The sequence below is a fragment of the Diospyros lotus genome, chromosome 7 (genome assembly GCF_014633365.1).
Source record: "Diospyros lotus cultivar Yz01 chromosome 7, ASM1463336v1, whole genome shotgun sequence".
NCBI classification, from domain to species: domain Eukaryota; kingdom Viridiplantae; phylum Streptophyta; class Magnoliopsida; order Ericales; family Ebenaceae; genus Diospyros; species Diospyros lotus.
This window is the reverse complement of record NC_068344.1, coordinates 37,471,578-37,490,823: the sequence shown is the minus strand read 5'-3', so window position 1 is coordinate 37,490,823 and position 19,246 is coordinate 37,471,578. Positions and strand designations below refer to the sequence as shown.

At 35.0% G+C, this 19,246-nt stretch overlaps 1 protein-coding gene across 2 annotated transcripts; it reads left to right on the top strand.

Moving 5' to 3' along the window:
• Positions 1–1,791: 1,791 nt before the first annotated feature.
• LOC127806260 (BAG-associated GRAM protein 1) lies at positions 1,792–19,069 on the top strand. Of its 2 annotated transcripts, XM_052343441.1 has the most exons (19): positions 1,792–1,838; positions 2,069–2,443; positions 3,456–3,506; positions 3,664–3,761; positions 4,776–4,851; positions 6,583–6,711; positions 6,849–6,895; positions 8,492–8,612; positions 8,727–8,843; positions 10,652–10,681; positions 10,800–10,899; positions 13,155–13,261; positions 13,789–13,932; positions 14,019–14,123; positions 16,321–16,467; positions 16,636–16,689; positions 17,386–17,449; positions 18,549–18,610; positions 18,702–19,069. In XM_052343441.1, exons 2-19 carry the CDS (start codon positions 2,234–2,236, stop codon positions 18,825–18,827), a joined length of 1,788 nt encoding a protein of 595 aa, XP_052199401.1. In that variant the 5' UTR covers positions 1,792–1,838; positions 2,069–2,233; the 3' UTR covers positions 18,828–19,069. The 2 variants fall into 2 exon arrangements, with proteins under 2 accessions (XP_052199401.1, XP_052199402.1); XM_052343442.1 differs by lacking the exons at positions 1,792–1,838; positions 16,636–16,689; positions 17,386–17,449; positions 18,549–18,610; positions 18,702–19,069 and adding an exon at positions 16,553–16,627 and having other exon boundaries at positions 1,853–2,443; positions 16,321–16,513.
• Positions 19,070–19,246: the final 177 nt, after the last annotated feature.

Sequence of the window (19,246 nt, the reverse complement as noted above, 5' to 3'; positions counted from 1 at the left end):
AACAAAGTGAAAAAAAAAAAGAAAAATTTGAAATAGACCCCAAAAAACCAAAAAAATCAAAATTTGAAGTCAATTTTTTTCAATACAAAAAACTAAATCAAACTAAAATAATTAGAATTGTCAAATTTGATAACATAATTAAACCAATACTTAATTTTTTTCAATACTTCATTTTTTTTTTTTTTGACAAATCACGAAACCTTCAATTACTAATTGTATTGAGTAAATGAATTATATATTATTGTAATTTGGGCCTTTTGCTTTGACATTTCATATATTTTATTTTTATCAATTTGATATCTGAATTTTCTTAATATGACAAAATGATCTTCCATGTAATGAAATAACATTAATTAAATTAAAATGATGTTAAAACTATCTCCAATATTTATTTAATCGAGTTAAATTTAATATAAAATAACAAAAATAAAATAATGCATAAATATCTTATTTTAAGACATTTTTTTATAAATATAAAATATAATTACAAATTTTTTAAGTTATAAAAAAAAAAATTATTAGTAACAATTGCTCTAAAAATAATAATTAACATTACCTTTGTTCTTAGCAAGAAGTAACAATAAATTTATTTACAACACGAGAGTGTAACAAATGTAGTATTAGAGATACTTGTATATAAATAAACTGGTTAGAGGCACAGGGGTGAGTCTTTTGTATATTTAAGTTAGTCTCATGCCCGAAATGCAAAATGCATAAATCAAATAAAGTTGGCATATGAGTTGAGCTATAAGTGTATATTTATTAGGAGATGAGTTTCATATTTACAAGGAAGAAAGGTAAATGCACAATATTCAAAAGGTATTTTAGGTTTTACTCCAAATTTATAGGTGAGGATATTTAACGTATAATTAACCATGTTCATCATAATCTCGCGTGAATAATATTTGGAGATTATGTCTCTCTAGATTTGTAATATTCCGAAAAAATTCATTGGACGATTGTAAGAGAGATTTTTTAATTTGGAGGACCCATAAAAGTATTTCGAATAGCAATTGCTCAGTGAATTATGAATTTCTTATGAAGACTTACTGAAAGTTTTGAGAACGGCTATCGGGTAAGGTTACTCGATCACTTAAGTTTACCTCAATCTTGGTCACTCATATTAGTGTTCATTGTTTTTTGTGATTCGATAATTTCATATACCTACAATTTGTTTATGTGGAATTCTTCATCCAATATGCCTTTTGGCTTACTTTTTTCAATTTGGGCCTATTATTAAGCGAACCATGCTATTGGTATCCCTTAGATTACATAATATATCACAAATGACAAAAATACCCATCGCGCCTCACTGCACTTCACCAGCTTGCCTCACCGTTTTGGGTGAGAGCTATTTTAGTCATGCGCCTCACTGCGCCTTACCGCCTCGCCCCACAACTTTGGATATGGAGCATTTTAGACATTTTAAGTACACTGTGTAATTAAATATGTAAATTATGAAGTATCAATAGCATCTTCTTTATCGAACATGGATCAATTTTTTTTTTGGGATACAATAACTCTTTATTATAATTTGGATAAAAAAATAAAAAATAATAAATATATATTAAGAACAATAATCCCTTTATCGTAAGGACAATAATCCAAAATAAAAAAATAAAATACAATAACTCTTTATTAATATTTAAGAACAATAATCCCTTTATCGTACGGACAATACCCTTACCAGGTGACCCGGGGGCACAAAATAGGAAAAGTATTTTGAAATTGAAAAAACAGAAGATATTAATATTTTTTTTACATAATTTACATTATCCAAAGTATTTTTCCCAACACGTTACTGCATTGCCGGCGAGAAAGGAGATGCGAATCCCACGGTAAGATCTCTCTCCTTCTTCCACTCTGCGTAGCGTTCTTACTATGGATTCGACGGGTTCTTTCTTGCAAGACCATTAGCGCTCCAATGGAAGCGGGCTAATTTAGTCATTAAGCCCCAATAATGGCGTTATTTCTCTATTAATTTATTCATATTCACCATCTCTCTCTCTCCCCGGCTTCAATATGTTTAATCAAATGATCATCCTGATTCGGTTGACTCTTCCCAAAGCCACAGTTGTCTCGCTCGTCTTCGTGGACCGCCACGGCCGACGCTTCCAGGAAACCTAGTTTGGGAGAAGAATTTGACTGATTCGGCTATGAATTTGTCAGTCATGGCGGCGATAGTGTCGTAGCAATTGGACAATTCAGAGCGACGACGACGACGACGACGGTGATGATTCAGATGATGGACAAGGCCGCGGAGGTGCTGCTGCCGACGTGGTGGGAGGTGGAGGTTACCGTCGCCGCCGCCGCCTTCGTGATCCTTGCCTACTGCTTCTTCTTGTTCGCCTATGCTACTGGTGCTGCTGATCCTGGGGCCTCCATTGATGTTGAGGATCGCTCCGGTCTTCTCTCCGGAGATGCTGTTGACGAGAAAGAAAAGGTACCGTAGTTCCCCCCTCCCCCTCCACACTTTGGCCTTCGCTTTTGGTGTTTAATTGTAAGGCTTGATATTTACTTTTTCCGGTGCTTGATCAGATCAAATTTATTGGAATTTACGGTATTAGGTGATTGTGTTGGACTTGTTGAGAGGATGAAAAATGGAAATGGTACCGGCGCTGATTTTGTTTGGCATTCTACGACTGCCTTATTAATGCGTTGATTGTTTTGCGGATTGGTTATCCATTTGAAAGGGAATATTTCTTTTCGTGTTTCGTTTTCATTTTGTTTTTCTTTTTGGTTTTTATTGCTGAATATTTGAGAAGAAAGGAGTTATTTTTTTTTTCTCTAATGCATTTTTAAGGAGAGCTTGCCCCGGGGTTTGGAAGCCTGTGCTTTTTCTTTATCAGAATGATTTCGTTCTTTTTTATTTTTTACTTGTCTTTCCTGACACTAGAGATGGTTTGCCGACAATCACAATTTCCCATCAATGACTTCGTTCTTTTTTTTTCTTTTCTTTATCACAAATACCTTGATCATAATGCAGTGTAAAGATATAAAATTAGAAACTGTAATATCTTTCCCATGGGGAGAACCATATTACTTTGGATTTTCTTTTTTCTTGCTCACTGTAATGGCTGAACCCGTGACAGTATACTGCTGCCACCATAACTAATACTAAGATAGTGAGCAAAATTGTCTATGCGCCCCTTTTATCTCCCTTTCTTCTTACACACACATACCCACGCATGCATAGGTTCCTTTTGTATGAGATGACAATGTTAGCAGGGTCTTAGTATTCTGTCTTTCGCAAAAAATATCTTAAGCCACCCAGTTTACATATCGGTCCAAACTACAAAGGAGTTAGGTGTTCACTTAACCGCAGGCAGAGCATGTGATTTTAGCCAAACCACAAAGAAGTAAGACTGTATGAGGCACTTACCAGTCTTTATATATATTTTTCTTCATGGAGTAATTTTCCTTGATTGACATGCAGTTCTGTACTTATTTTGTAGATGGTCCAGCTGAAGGGAGCCCATCAGGCCACTTCTGCTTTTATGATCAAGGTATTTCTTGATCTTGTATACTTCCAACTGTCTCTTCTCTCAGCTAGGTTTTTTTCGCATATATGTAGCGGACCGCCATTGATAGTTTCTTTTAGTTATACGCTTTGTTCTTTTGTTGTTTTTGTTTTTGTCCTCAAGTGTGTTCCTTGTGTTTCAGTTGGAACTGTTGGCAGCCAAAAACCTTATTGGTGCTAACTTGAATGGCACTTCAGATCCATACGCAATCATCACTTGTGGTACAGAAAAGAGATTCAGGTGCCTGCATCTGATTTGTAGTCATTGTCTTCTTCTGATTTTGTGCATACATCATTATCTACTACCTTCATATCATTTGGATCCATTAGTATGAATCTCAGACTGTAGCTTTTGGATTTGGATGAAACTATTTTATCTAAATATAGTAGTGAAGTACAACTGGCCTAATAATTTGAGTTGACAGGTTGATTTGTAGATCTTGATGTTAAGGTTTGAAGTCCTCATTTTATCAGCCCAACCACAAAAAAAGAAAGAAAAGGAAAGAAAATGCAATGTAACGAGGACGGTGTAGTTAATTGTTAGATGCTTTTTATATGGTGTTTTCTGAAGAAGCACAAACATTTGTAGAAAGTGTCAAGTCAGTGTTGACATGTGTCAGATATTGAAATTCATCGCATGCAACTTAGCTTGTGTCAGACATGTGTCCAAATTACTCCTATTGTATTATGTTTTCCAGAAAATTACATTTCCCTTGTTTAGACACATAAGAAGCACCTACGAGTCCTGGTGGAAGTCTTGAGAATACACAACTTGCTGGTCACTGGTTTAAGTAATTATAATCATGGATGTATGATTTAGACGACAAATTCTTGCTACCCTTGACTGTGTATTCTTTTTTTTTTTTTAGTCTTTTAATTACCATATTTGTGTGCCAACATATTGTTGCATTTGTGTCCTGTATTCATATCCGAGCTTTTAAGGTGATACTGCTTTTGATGGATCCTGCTTTTAAATGGTGGGAGTTGTTACTATTTGATGACCTTATATTGATTTGATCATTTGAAAGGGGATGCACATGGATAACTTTGAGGGAGTGTAATCTGAAATAATCCTTTGCAAATGTGCTGGGTTTGCTCTGGATCATGCCTGGAATGTTTTGATATGCATCCATGACATTAGTTTTTAACATCCTTGCTCATCTGCTTGCTAGCAGTACATTCTGAAATTTCTTATGGCATATAACCACACTTCTCTGTTTCAACTTCTTGTTTATTTTTGCTCCTGGTGTTGCAGTTCTATGGTTCCTGGCTCAAGAAATCCCATGTGGGGAGAGGAGTTCAATTTTTCTGTAGATCAGCTTCCTGTCGAGGTAGTTGCTTTGAATTTGAAATTCATGGACCGGAATTTGTACGGCTACAAATCTTTGGATAGTAATAGTTCTTTGATAGCTTGCAGAAATTGTCCACGATTTTTTAGGGAGAAACTGGGAGTTCATTTAATTTTTGAATTGTGTCTATTCTTCTTGTAACTTGGAAAATATGCATTGACACCAGAAATATATTGATTTTTCAGTTACAGAAAGGTTGACATCTTTGGCTTAGTGTATTTTTCTAATTTATAAATTGCTCATACTGGCCCATCTTGGAGGAGAAGGGAGGAAGCAAGGGGCCTTAAAGACATCTCATATGTGTGCAAGTATTATTGATGCGTTGAGACATTATAAATGTTGTAAACCTTGTCTTATTGTTTTCTTCTCTGAATTTTTTCACTAAGATGTAAAAATTTGAGGTCTGGTTCTTTTCTGAAGTTGAATCACATGCAAAAGAACTTATCATTTTCTCAAGTCTGTTTAAAGTTCCTTGTTAACTCATTGGAACCTCTTAAAATACATGGAGTTTTAGTTGTGTTTTATTTTTTGTTGCTTCACATAATTTTTGAATAGAACAAAGCCCTTTTTACATATTAATTAAATGATAATGATTATAGTTACTTAAATTTTAATGAAAGCAATTGAATAGAAAATAATCTTTCCTTCAAATCAGTTTTTGGAACAGTCGGCGCAAATTTGTGCTTGCATATTTTCCTCATAATTTTTCTGATCTTATTATAATTCAAGTTTCATTTAGGAGTTGGATTGAGTATTTGGTTGTTCTTTGAAGTTAGGTCACTTAAGCATTGGGTAGTGAGTGTTTAGGTGAAAATTTGTATGAGGTACAAAAAGTTTCCTAACTCTAGCTGAACATAGAGCAAGTAGAGAGCCAACAGCCTTGCAAAAGCTGGACCGAGGAATTCCTCCAGGTCTGAGATAGAAATGCTATCTCAGTAAGTTATGGTAGTAGTGGTGGTTTTCCATCTTCCAGAACAGAACAATACCATAAAACCTGGGTGATTGCACAATGTTGCCTCTTGACATGAATGCTCACGGGAGTTGTTTGCTGCTGTTGCATGTGGGAAAGGAGACTTTCTGGACATTTTGAACAAGTAGTATCCAGATCTGTCATTGTCAAAGGCATGATTTGTGGACATGGCATTCCAATTTTGTTAACCCAATTAAAGATCTCCTGTTTAACTGGTGGCCTTCTTGTTCTACAGGGCTTGTTATTGATTAATATTTTGTTCAGCACCGTTGCTCAATCTTTTCAGTGAAACAAAGTGGTGTTAAAATAACATAGAAAATTCTCACAAGGGCTGAGCTGTTAGTTATATAGAATGATGATGACATTGTTGGTCTAAGATGATAATATATTCATAAGGTGATATTGTGCCAGAGGGTTATATAAAATGAAAGGTGCTCCTGAATTTTCTCGTTCATATGCAATGCTAGTCTCATCTAGTGGGATTAAGGCTTGTATTGTCGTTGATAAGCAATGTTAGTGGTTGGTAGTCCTTAAACTATTGTAATAATAAATCTATGGATGCTTTCTTAGTGGCTTGAATTAGGACATGTGTTGTTTATTTGATTATTTGCTATTGTTTTCGATGATGTATATCTTGCTTCTAATATACATATATATATATATATATATATACACACACATTTTTTTTTGTGTCTGAAATAATTTGGGTTGCCTGAACTAAGATATTCCAAATGTATTGGCAGATTAATGTGACTATATATGATTGGGATATAATTTGGAAAAGTGCAGTTCTTGGTTCAGTGACTGTTCCTGTTGAAAATGAGGGTCAAACAGGTGCTGTGTGGTATACATTGGATAGCCTATCAGGGCAGGTACTGTTCCAATTTCTCATCAGTACTTTGTCCTTCTTGGTTTTTTCCCACTTCATTGGTTGTGCCAGCTAGTTAGCAGGTGGTCTCTTTCCCAGATTATTGCTTATAGAACTTGAACTGTATTTGATTGTTGCCAGGTTTGTCTCCACATTAAAACAATAAAACTCCCTGTAAATGCTTCCAGGTAGCCTTTCCCTCTACTTCCTTCTGCTTTTCCTTTTCTCCTTTTCTTTTTTGAGGATATCACACACGATGAACTATGCTTATTGTCATCAAATAGCCAGATTTTTTTTTTTTCCTGTCACTTGGAATAATTCCAGGTCACTCTGACAATATCAGTTCTTATCTTGACTAGGCAGAAAAAGCTTTAGCCAACATGCATAGTTCTTTGTTAGACTGAATCGTGAATTTGTGCGATAGAGATATCTTTTGCAGTAGATTGCAATAGCCTCTCTGAAGGTTTCTAGATCAGGCATATAGAATGCCCCTTGTCTGGGAAATAGGAGGCCGTTGTTTTCATTGGTGTGTCACTAGGAAATGGATGATAAACAGGGTCACAAAATTTTCATCAAGTGTATTATTGGTAGCCAGGCAACTTAAGAAAGGGAGATTATTTGGAAACCAAATATGGGTCAGTACCTGAGCTTTTTAGCTCTCATCCTTCTTCTAAAGGCAGATGTCAAATCAATCAAGGCTTTTATAGCTAGCATGTGTTGCCTCATAATCCTTCTCCAGATGGTCTGTATTACATGCACACAGTGGTTTCAGAAACATAAAGCAACCTGATATTTCTCACAAGATCCTTGATATTTAAACTTTCCTTTCTGTTTAAGCTTGTTCTCTTTCAAAATTGGACTAGTAAATATAAGCTGTTGTTTTCTTTTTCTTTTCCTTTTTTTTTATTAACGATTATGGGAGTATTCTCCTGATTACATATCTACACCATCTTCTTGATCTCATGATCAGAAGAATGAACCATCCTTGTTAATATCTTCAAAGCTAACTGCGGATCTCAAACTTTATCAAGGAGAATCCAGACACTTTTTAAGTACATTTTGGTAATGAAACAAAATTTAAAAATAAATAACCCAAAGATAATAATTGAAAACTTGGGTACTCCATTGGGTGTGTCCAATACATATCTTGGAATGTCAGCAAGAATTTTTTTCCAATATTTGCTGGATGCATTTTTGGCACCGAAGATCAAGTGTCCATGCTTTAGCTGGTATTGTAATTTTGGATAGTTGCTAGAGCTTCTGGTAGGTTCGTTGCTTGAGATATTTAGGCAGCCTATTGGCTTATATTGCTCTTCTTGGGTTTTGGAGAAAGTCATCTGACTTGCAGCTCATCTTCTTTTTATTTTTTATTTATGTTTTTATTTTTTTTAGACTGAGGAATGCTACTAATGGGTCTTGAATTCATTTGAACCAGAAGACAACCCTTTTTGTTTGATAATTAACTATGAGAACAACCTTAACCTAAAAAGATTATGCTTCTTATGACTCATTCATCATGCTCAGTTTTTTTTATCTATTCTGTATGTTTGTTTCTATTGATCTGATTTTCCACTTAAATACATATGATCTTCTTTTTTTTTAATCTTTTAAACCTGACTTCAACGAAGTGGTTTTAGTTAAAATGTTAGGTGATTCCCTTTTTAATCACTTAGATAAAGTTTGTTCATGGTGTTTTCTCTCTCCCTGGTGGCAAGTGATTGTTTGAGTAGGGAATTTGTTCTCCCTTTTTCTTCTCATATTGAATATAACATTGTTTTCTCTAGAGGTTTGAATGGCTATGGTGGAGCAAACCCTCGAAGAAGAATTTCAGACAAACAAGGACCCACAGTTGTTCATCAAAAACCTGGGCCTCTGCAAACAATTTTTGGTCTCCTGCCAGAGGAGGCAAGTTTAACTGGTTCTGATAATTTTCACTTGTATGGTCAACATTTTAGCAAAATAAGATTCAATTTATGGACTAGTCTTGGGTACCCCAGCCGCTGACCTGATATGTTTCAGGTTGTTGAGCATAGCTATTCATGTGCACTGGAGAGGTCCTTCTTGTATCATGGCCGTATGTATGTCTCTGCATGGCGCATATGCTTCCATTCTAATGTATTTTCGAAGCAAATGAAGGTTAGCCTATTGAAAGTTGCAAAGATTTAGTTAATTTTGTATTCAGATTACATTTCTTTCCAAAAAGAGACTGTTTCAATGTTATGAAATTTTCAAAATAGAATTTATTTGTTGATTGTTTGTGATGCATGTAAATTCCCATTTTTTCATGTCCCATACATCTTTAGCAGAAGCTAGAAGATCTTCTATAACTTTTTAAAAGAGATAGCAAACATGTCTAGATTTTTTTTATCAAATAGTTTTTGCCATGTGGAGAAGAGGAATTTTTAAATTGTAGGGTGAAACCAGAAAACCATGAAAACCTTTTACATTAAAGCACTATAGAAGTCTGGTCATTGGAACATTTACCCACAATATGACTCCCAGATGCCTAAGAGTGTTGACCAGGATCTCAAGTTACTATGGATGAGGCAAATGTTTGAACTTTGATCTCCAGGATGATTTTGAAGGTATTAGTACCAATTTGGCATGTGGGGTGCTTTTGTTCGAGGAGGCAGAAAGAGGTTTTATTTTTCTTTGATTAGTAAGAGTGTAATATGAACAAAAGTTGCTATCAGGGAGGCAGGCCCTGTACAAAATATGTGCAACTAAAGATCTATAATTCCAAACCCATCTAAAAGTAAGGTAAAAGAGTATCAACAAGAAAATAATCACTTTCTAACTACAGAAAAGGGGGAATCTGAAGGAAATGTAATGGACTTTCCTTTCCATCAAGAGTTTTACTGTTTCTCTCTCCAAATATTCCCTAAGAGATATAAATGAATGGTGCTCTAAATTCATTTGATGAGTCTCCTTGGACAATTTCGTTACCAAGAATGGAAGAGGCTTAGGAGGTTCTTACCATATATTTTTTTGGGAAATCATACAGTTGCATCAATGATGACTCTCACATTGTGGTGTTTGTTTCTTTTGCTCAATCTCCTCTAAGCATGCTAGTATTTGGTGTGACTCTTCTACTTTAGGTGAAATTTTTGTTCCTTATATTCTTATTTTAGGTGTTATTCTCATGGAGCCTTCTTCCTATGCTTTCAGTAAGTGTATGTGTGGTTTCTTTCTTGTTACTTGGATGTTTTGAGTTTTATTCTCATGCATATAGATTAAGAGATTAGCGATGGAAACAGATAGGACTCAAAACAAGTTTGGTTAAACTATACCCTGCACCTAATGTGAAAATCTTTTTTCCATGACCTGTCCCAAACCTGTGATACATTGAATCCCCTGAACTGATTCCAGTTTACACAAAAAGTCCTGCACCACATCTAGGCTAATCAATTTGAATTAGGTGGGTTGTAGTGGGCTAAAAGTTTCAAAATAGAACAATATCACTGCCAAATAATATAATCAGGTGCAAAATATGAAATTATGAAAGAAAATATTCATGAAAGAGTCAATGAACTACAGAAAGAAGGTTAATTTTATATATACTGAGTGTCTTCTTTTTTGCACATCAATAAAATTTTGGCTTTGGATTCTCTGTATTTCATGTATAACATGTCTTGAAGGTTTCTCTGTGAACTTCTTTTGAATACATTAATTTGTAGCTGTCTCTTTGCTAGACATGTACTTGATCTATTGGAGCTTCCTTGTCTTCCATACCTTCCCCTATGAACAGGATAAAGAATCATATCACCAGCTTAACGAATAATCTTAGAAAGTTAAAATATCTTCTGGCTTATGTGCATTAAATTGAATTACACTCTCTTTTGCCACACATGTTAACTGCCACTTTGTTGCCTGGCCTTCTGGTTTTTATTCTGCACGATTCTTGCCTGTGGCTCATGTTGCTATATCATATGTCCATTTCACAGGTAGTCATACCATTTGGAGATATAGATGAGGTACACATCCTTTCGTCATGGTTATTTGTGATTACTTCCTCCTAATGTTATTAGCTGAAATGAACATCCAAGATATCATTTAATGTACTGAGGATCGCAACTCTTTATTCATTAACAGATAAGGAGGAGTCAGCATGCTTTTATTAATCCGGCCATTACAATTATTCTTCGAATGGGTGCTGGAGGGCATGGTGTGCCTCCCTTGGGAAGTCCTGATGGTTAGTGTTGATTTTTGAGGTCAAGTGCTGGGTGCTTTATAACCTTTTCCACTTTTATGTGAGGACAAATATCTTGGACCTGTTTATTAATGTATCTGAGGAGAAATCTGTCTTGGAAATTATTCAACCATGTTAATCATGAAAATGCTAAAAAACAGATAGAAACTTCCTTTTGTCAGAAATTGTGTTGCAAGTAAGACTGATGAATTGGTATTATCTCTTGATGCACCCAGGTGATAATTGAAATAGCGATACTGTGTTTTTATGTTTTCTTTCAATTTGATTATTGCTATCTTCATACTCCCTGACGGAACCTCTTTTCTGGTTTTACTGCTTTCAGTTTATCAGGATTAAGAAATTATCACATTTAAACTGTCTTTATAACTTGTCCAGGATTGAAATTACTACCTAGAATCACTATAGAAACCTGCTGTTTATTCCTGTTTGATGTGCCTTCATAGCTTGGATTAATAATGACATGGCCAAGTAAGTGCAGTTCAAGAAGATTTTTTAGAGGATTTTAAGTTGTAAAAAAATGAATAGGGCATTATTCCCGTGCTATAATATAAGCTACATATCTATTATAGGCTTTTTTTATAATGTTAAAAATAATGAATATAAAATAAATAAAAGTCCAGTTCTTACATTTTGGGTTAATTACCAAAAAAAAAAAAAAGAATTGAACTTTAACCTTCTTTTCAATTTTAGACCAGTTTTTTAATTTTTTTCAATAGCCACATCCAACTTATTTTTTGGTTTCAATAATGAACTGACATTTGCCCCATGAATTCCCATTAAATGATGATATGGCAAGCTTAAATGGACTGTTTGAAGAATGAAGCCACCTCTCCTGATGTTGCCACCTTAGACGTCTGATAACATTTGGGAGAATTTCGCAAATGATGGGGTTTTGAGAATTTGTTCAGACAGTCCATTTAAGCTTCACACACCCTCTTTTATGGGAATTATTGATGAGGGCAAAAGGCAGTCCATTATTGAAACCAAAAAGTAGGTTGGATGTGGCTATTGAAAAACTTAAAAAGTTGGTCTAAAATTTGAAACATGGTTAAAAGTTCAGTATCTTATTGGTAATTTGCTCTTACAGTTTTATGTATCATTTGTCACAACAGGCATTCTTGCTTGTTACAGAAGCATTAGAGAGATTTACTGGCTTCTTAGGATTGGTGAAGTAAGAGAGATAAAAAAATTATAATTATTTAAAAATTTATAGTTCTACAAGTGGTTTTATTTATTTAGCAACTTTTGAGGAGGGACCCATTGCCAACTCTATTTTATTGTTCTAAATCTGGATGAGGTGTTAAGTCTAGTAAGATATGAAGTATGCAAAATTTCAATAGTAATTGTCATTGCCACTTTGAATTTCTCTTAGTTGTTGCAGTGCTTGTTTGTGAAACTGAGGCTATGGAAAATTCTCCAGTTACGCTATTTGCCTTGGGCACATGCTGAATTGAATCATGGCATGTTTAGTTTTTGTTTTGGTCCAGGCAAGTAGTACTATCTTTGTCAGTGCTTGAAGTTATGTTCACATTGTTGACTGCATTTGACCTTGGGCTCTGAGTAGCTTGTTTGCTCTGGGACCATTTTGAAGTATACAATAGCTAGGATTATCCTTGTTTAGTTTCAGAAGAGGGGATATTGCAACTCTTTAGTGCTGTCTGAAATAACAATATGTAGCCTGCTGTGAACTACATTGACAGTGAGCTTTAAGGATTGTTTTTTAGATCATATGGACTATGTTAAGCTTGGTAGGTTTTGTTCATGGAGATTATTTTTATGACATGATGATTTCCATTCTTTTTGCAAGAAAAATAGAGATGCAGCTCTTTTTAAGAAGATGTGGAATCTTTTTATTTTACTGGCATGGATATATGAGAAAGTATGAACTAAGCAGGCTGTATCAAGGGCCATCATGTTACATAGATTATTTGATTAATACTCGCCCAGAGATGTCATTATCAGTGGGTTAATAGGAACCAGTTTGCATAAGGACTGTTTATTTATAACTATCATTTTATCAGTTCTTTGAAGATTGTTGAATGGTTTTGGCATGAACTACAATTCCTAGCAAGTAGGTTAAGTTGTGGGAGGCATATATTGATTTGTAAGGTTGATTAAAGCATTCAGATAGGACAAACTCTTTGAAGGATCTCAAACAATATGATAGATAATTTTTAAATTGCAACATTGGGTGAATGCATGTATTATTACCAACAATTTTCTTCTTCTTCTTTCAGGGAGAGTCAGGTATAAATTTGCATCATTTTGGAACAGAAATCATGCATTGAGAGCTTTGCAGCGTGCTGCCAAAGATTTCCACACAATGGTTGAAGCTGAGAAGAAGGTCTGCTCAATATGCTTTATGGTCTTCTTTGTAGATTATCTGGTATTATATGCATTTCTTTTTAAGAATTGTGTAGGATTATCCACATATATGATTTGATTGTCTAGGATTATCTTTGCCTACAAGGATACTGAGAAAAAGTGATAAAATATTCCTTTGTGGTTGTGATATGCCTTAGTTTAATCTACTTTATGTTCGAGAAAAATCTTCACATAGTGGGAACATGACACCGAACATTATAGGCAAGCATGACATCCTTGTCATTTTTCTGGTCATTACACATAAAATGAATATCACCTTTTTCATTACTGTTTACATATGAAACATTCCTTTAATTTAGTACTCACAGCCAAAGTAATATTGTTATCTCCATGAACCATTTACCTGCTACTCATGATTCCTCCTCTTGAATTAGGTTGCAGATGCTTGTAAGTCCCTTCCCATGTCATTTATTTACCTCTTTTTTTACCAAGTGTTTACCTGTACTATTTTATTAAATTATCAAACTGGTCTCATTGATCTTATAGGAGACGGAACAGTCAGCACTTCGTGCACATAGCAGCTCCATTAGAGGCAGTAAAAGGCAGGCTATGATTCCTGAAGAAAATACCCCCAAACCTGTCAAGTTTCAGTCATTCGTCAAAGAAGAAGTTTTAGTTAACATATATAATGTATGTTTTACCTGTTTGGACCATCCTTACATATATAATTTCTTTTTTTATTTTGTGTTAATCCAATATATATTTCTCTCCCTCAGGATGTTTTTCCATGTACAGCAGAGCAGTTCTTTGAACTATTGTTGAATGATAGCTCCAACTTTACAAATGAGTATAGAGCAGTGCGAAAGGATACTAATCTTTCTGTGAGTACCAATAGTTTACAGTGATTGTACTTGGTATTATGTATGAGCTGACTACTTTTATGATCTAAGCTGTTCAAATTTTCAATCTATTTATGTATTGTGAGTTCTTTGCATGTATGTTTTGTATGGTCCAAAGTTAGCACAGATAGGATTATGAGACATGACATGTAATCCTTGTGCAGAAAAATCTGTGATAAGATTTACATGGGAAGAACACATCAATTTGTAAGTATGTATATTTTAGATTTATAGATGTCATCCATTTGAGGGCTAGCCTTGGTAAATTGTTCCTTTGTAAATTGAATGCCACGGCTTCAAGTTTGTTAAATTGTTAACCACCTAAATTGTTAACCACCATCTATCACATCTAAAAACTTAACCTGGTAGATAGAGGGTTAACTTATCAATTATATTATTACTTTTATTCTCAACAAAGTTGTGAAAATAGCCTCTTTGCAAAGCAAAGGTATAGATGTGCACAAAAATTACCCTCTTCTGATCCACAAAGTAGGGAGACTTGTACATTGGGAACACCCTTTTTTTGGATTTGTCCACTTGTTCAAGGTGAAAGTTAGTTACATACATATTGAAGATGGATAACTATGTTTAATCTTTAGTTTTTTAAATGACATTGCACACTGAGAAAGACAAAACATATTCGCTCTCTCTCTCTCCCCCACCCCCACCCATACACATTCTTTTTGTTGAGTTGTCCGTTGGATGCTAGAACTTTGTTAGAATTATGCTATTGTCACACTAATATTTTCTTAGCTTAAAAAAGGTTGTATAATTGGGGTTGTGGTCATCCTGTAATAAGGAAAGTGAGTCAGGATGGTTGATGTTGGAGGGGAAGAATACAGGACCCTCTAGCAATGAGTACTGAAAAGCTTGTGTACTGATAAAAAGGGTAAGAACTCAGAATATTCTGGGTCTGTTGCAGGGCATTGAAAACAATACACGGTGTCAATGACTTGGCTGGATTTGCAATTTCTATGATAATAGAGTTAAGAATTGTCTAGGCAAGTGTCACGACTCCAAGGATATAATAGTAATTGAAATGTCAGGAACCAGAGAATTAGGAGCAGTTATGAATTAGGAGTAGTTATTATTTACAATTATGAAGTAGTGGAGTAGTGGAATGTTTTTCAGTAGTGGTGACTGCTGTTAGTAGTGGTAACCGCTGTAAGGCTGTAAATAACTGCTGGATAGGTATGTATAATGCTATGCCACAGTACTGCAGGGATGATCAGAAAATATATTGGAAGTTTCTATCATTTTCTCTCTAGTTACTCTCTGTTCTTCTCCCTACTTTCTCCCTAACTTATCTCTTCTCTCTATTCTCTGCTTCCCTCTATTATTCTCTCTGTTTTGTCCCTAAATCTTATCTTTCTTTCTTCTTTCAAGACTGTCAACTAGAAATCCTAGATAACCTAGGGTCCTGACAGCAAGTTAAGATATGATAAATAGTGCCAAAGAGAGAAGTATAAAGAGGATAGTTGTGGAAAAGTTTGACATGTATGTTGTGCTAGCTTAACATGTATTAGAATTCTAGTCTGATTAGATTCTAGGTTCAAGTCTTGTTTTTTACCATTATTCATGTTTGTTTTGTTTCTCTTATTGTGTGCACCTTGTTATGGTTTGTTCACATCCAGACACATGATTGCACTTGGAGTAAGGTGGTAAGTTTACAACCACACAAACCAAAAACCATCTCTCTACCTATAAGGTTTTACAGATTGATCTTAAACTTTGCCAGAGAATCTAAAGAGAATGAAAAAATTGTCACTTGCCAAAATATGAAGCCATAAGTACCATTTCTCTGAAATTATACACTCATCAGTCCCTTTGGTTAAAAGACATTGGATCCTACTTCCTCCAAAAGCAGCTTGTGAAGCATAAGGAGTTGCTCCCAACCTTGCACGTCACATTTTCTAAGGCATCTCTGCCTCTAAGCACCAAAGGGATCCCTCCAAAGAGTTTTGCTTTGAAAAGGACATTCATATTTATGTAGAAGTGTATTTTACTTGAATGTATCCTGTTGTATGGTCAACCAGAGTTAGCCCATGTAAGTTGTGTTTGAATTTATTTAATGCTGGGTAACACTGTTTGAATTTCTTTAACACTAGGTAACTCTGTATCTTCTGCTATACAACTACCATTTAGTAATCTAACCTTTTTGCGTTTTGTTTGATCTTAGGTTGGTCCATGGCATTCTGCTGATGAATATGACGGTCAAGTCAGAGAGATAACATTGAGAGCCTTATGCAACAGTCCAATGTGCCCTCCAGACTCAGCAATGACAGAGTGGCAGCATGCTATTCTCTCACCAGATAAGAAACAGCTGGTGCTATCCTTTGTTTCATGTCCAAACTAGATTAGTCTTTTTTTATCCTTTGTTTCATGTCCAAACTAGATTAGTCTTTTTTTATTATATACTTCTATTTACTTAAGATTTTTATCTTTTAATGACAGTATTTTGTTTAATGAGATAGACCCCCTATATTCTGTTCAGGTTTTTGAGACTGTACAGCAGGCACATGATGTACCATTTGGGTCCCACTTTGAGGTATTGCTTCCTACTTTGTTTTTGGTGCTCTTCATAAGACCATATGCGAATCTTGTTCGGGCTGTGAATCAGTTTTTTTATTCTTAATAATCTGGTCATTTGCCAGAAGAACATTTTTTATTTCTTTGTTGCTCCAATTGCAAATCTCTGATCCAAAAAGAACAATATTTAGATTTGGAGCTATTTTCACTGCATATTTCTCATGTACAATCCTTCATCATCCATAGTGGTGGCCCGTGGAAATAGCTTCTATGCATACACAGATTTTTCTGCATGCATCTGACCCAGATGACATTAAACACCTTGCAGTGGCAGGGTTCTTATGCTGTGCGTTGGCTTGCCCTGTAGTCTGTCATGGTTGGTATTGAGGCATTGAAGTTCTCTGTGTTACATTGATCTTAAACCCAGCCCAGCAAGTGTTTACCATAACATGTCTCTCTCGTGATACTAAAGTTTTGTGGTAACATTCAAAAAGAATTGATTTTTTTTCCATTTCCATCTCTGCTAGAGTTAATAAAATTTATGCGAGTTTTGGTCTGAATCAACATTACTTGATATTTTTATTTCATTCCCCACGCATAAGAATTTATTTGCTTGGTATTATCTGGTATTGAGAATTAAATAAATTAGATGGATAGGCTTTTGTTTGCTGTTCTTTACTGTACTAATTTTCCTTTTTCTTATGGATTATATCAGATTCATTGTAGATGGTCTTTAGAGACAAAATCTGAATCCTCATCTAGTGTTGATATTCAAGTAGGTAAGTTTCTTACAGGTGTTAGCTTTCCACCTTCATACATGGCAATCATGGTATTAATTTGAATATGAAATTCCTGTGATATTGTTCTTCTGCCTTGTATGCTGGAGCAATTCAAACTGTGGCAACTTTTTCCCTTTGATCATTAAATTGGTAACCCGCCTAGTGGGATTAAGGCTCTTGTGGTGGTCGGGATTGTATCAGTGAATTGATACCGCTTGTAGTTTGGTTGTCCATTGAAGTCGTATATTTAGATGAGGAAAATGTTTTGGATATCGTAGGGATACCAAAAGGAAACTCCTAGAAACTCGAGGGAAACTTCTAAATAACTCTTTGAAAATTATTTGAAAGGTTAATCTAATTATTTGTTTATAATATCTCTGGTAGTTGTCGTTTGACAACTATCGTAATTTATTATTTGTTTATAATATCTCTTATAGTTGCAGTTATTCATTGTGAGTTTTTCAATAAGATTCCCTACAATTTCGGAAATTAGTACTGCAAATTTTCCCTATAAAATCACTATTAAGTTTCTCATCTGATTTTTAGTCCGTTCCTTCTCGTTTCCCTTACAATTTTTTGGTCTTTTTATCTACTCATGCTTCATATTCTGGTAACTGTGATTTTGAAGAAACCTAAAGTTATTCATTGTACTACTTTTCTTCTGGGGTTTGAATTCGGTTCCAACTTGTATGGGCCATTACGACACATAAAGAAAGCATTTGGTAAGATTTGAGGACTTATAGAAACTTACTAAGTCTTGATTCTATATATATCAATTTGGCTAACCGTATTTGTAATGGCACACAAGGTGTCTTGGGTTCTAAGAATGAAACTTCTTGCTCCTAGGCTTTTGGTATACTTGGTAGGAGGCTTTTTCGGGTGAGTTCTTTCATGCAGTCTTTGAGCAGAGACAATATTTCAGGCCTCGAAGATTTTATGTTGGCATTTTGTAGGAATACATTAACCCTATAGTTCAGTATGGAAGTATCGAAATCCTGCAATGTGTTGTGTTTCGCATCGTGCCATGTTTTATATGAACATCAACAGATTGTTTTGCTTATTAAGTTTGGCATTCGAATGAAAATGAAATTTTGTGCAGGTGCACATTTTAAGAAGTGGTGTGTGATGCAATCCAAGATTAAATCCAGTGCAATTAATGAGGTATGCCCCCGTCTTTGTTCCAAGTTGAAGCTTTTCCAAACTTCCTTCACTGTTGATGCGCATCGATCGATATGTTTGTCACTCAATGCAGTATAAGAAAGAGGTGGAGTTGATGCTAGATGTCGCCCGTTCGTACATTAAGTCGAAAACTTCTAATGGCGAGATCACCGGCGTTGCTTCCCGTCCTTCACACGCTGCTGTCCCCGAAAACACATAACAGTTGGTGCAATCCTCCATCAGTTTTGCTTCTTTGTATCTCCTACTTTTCTTGTATTGTTTTTCCCTCATATCGTCAGTAAATTATCCTATATAGTGCAAGTCGGGGTGCATTGTAACTTAATAAGTCTAGCAAAAGGATCAATTATTGTGTAATTTCACCCTGTCTCCTTGAATGAGAGCTAGTGGTGTGTTACCTTGTGGTACTTTGTGTAATCCAAAGGTGCCTCATTTTTTGGGTAATGACTCCATTTCATCATGCAAATGCCTATGCTTTATGTTATTTCAATCTTTGAAATTATTTTTATCTGTTGGGCGTTGACATGTACCTGTGCTGCAGGCTATGTAATTTGGAAGCTACTTTTGAACCATAAACTATTGCGGTAATCATAAAAATAATCTAATTATTTTTACGAATAT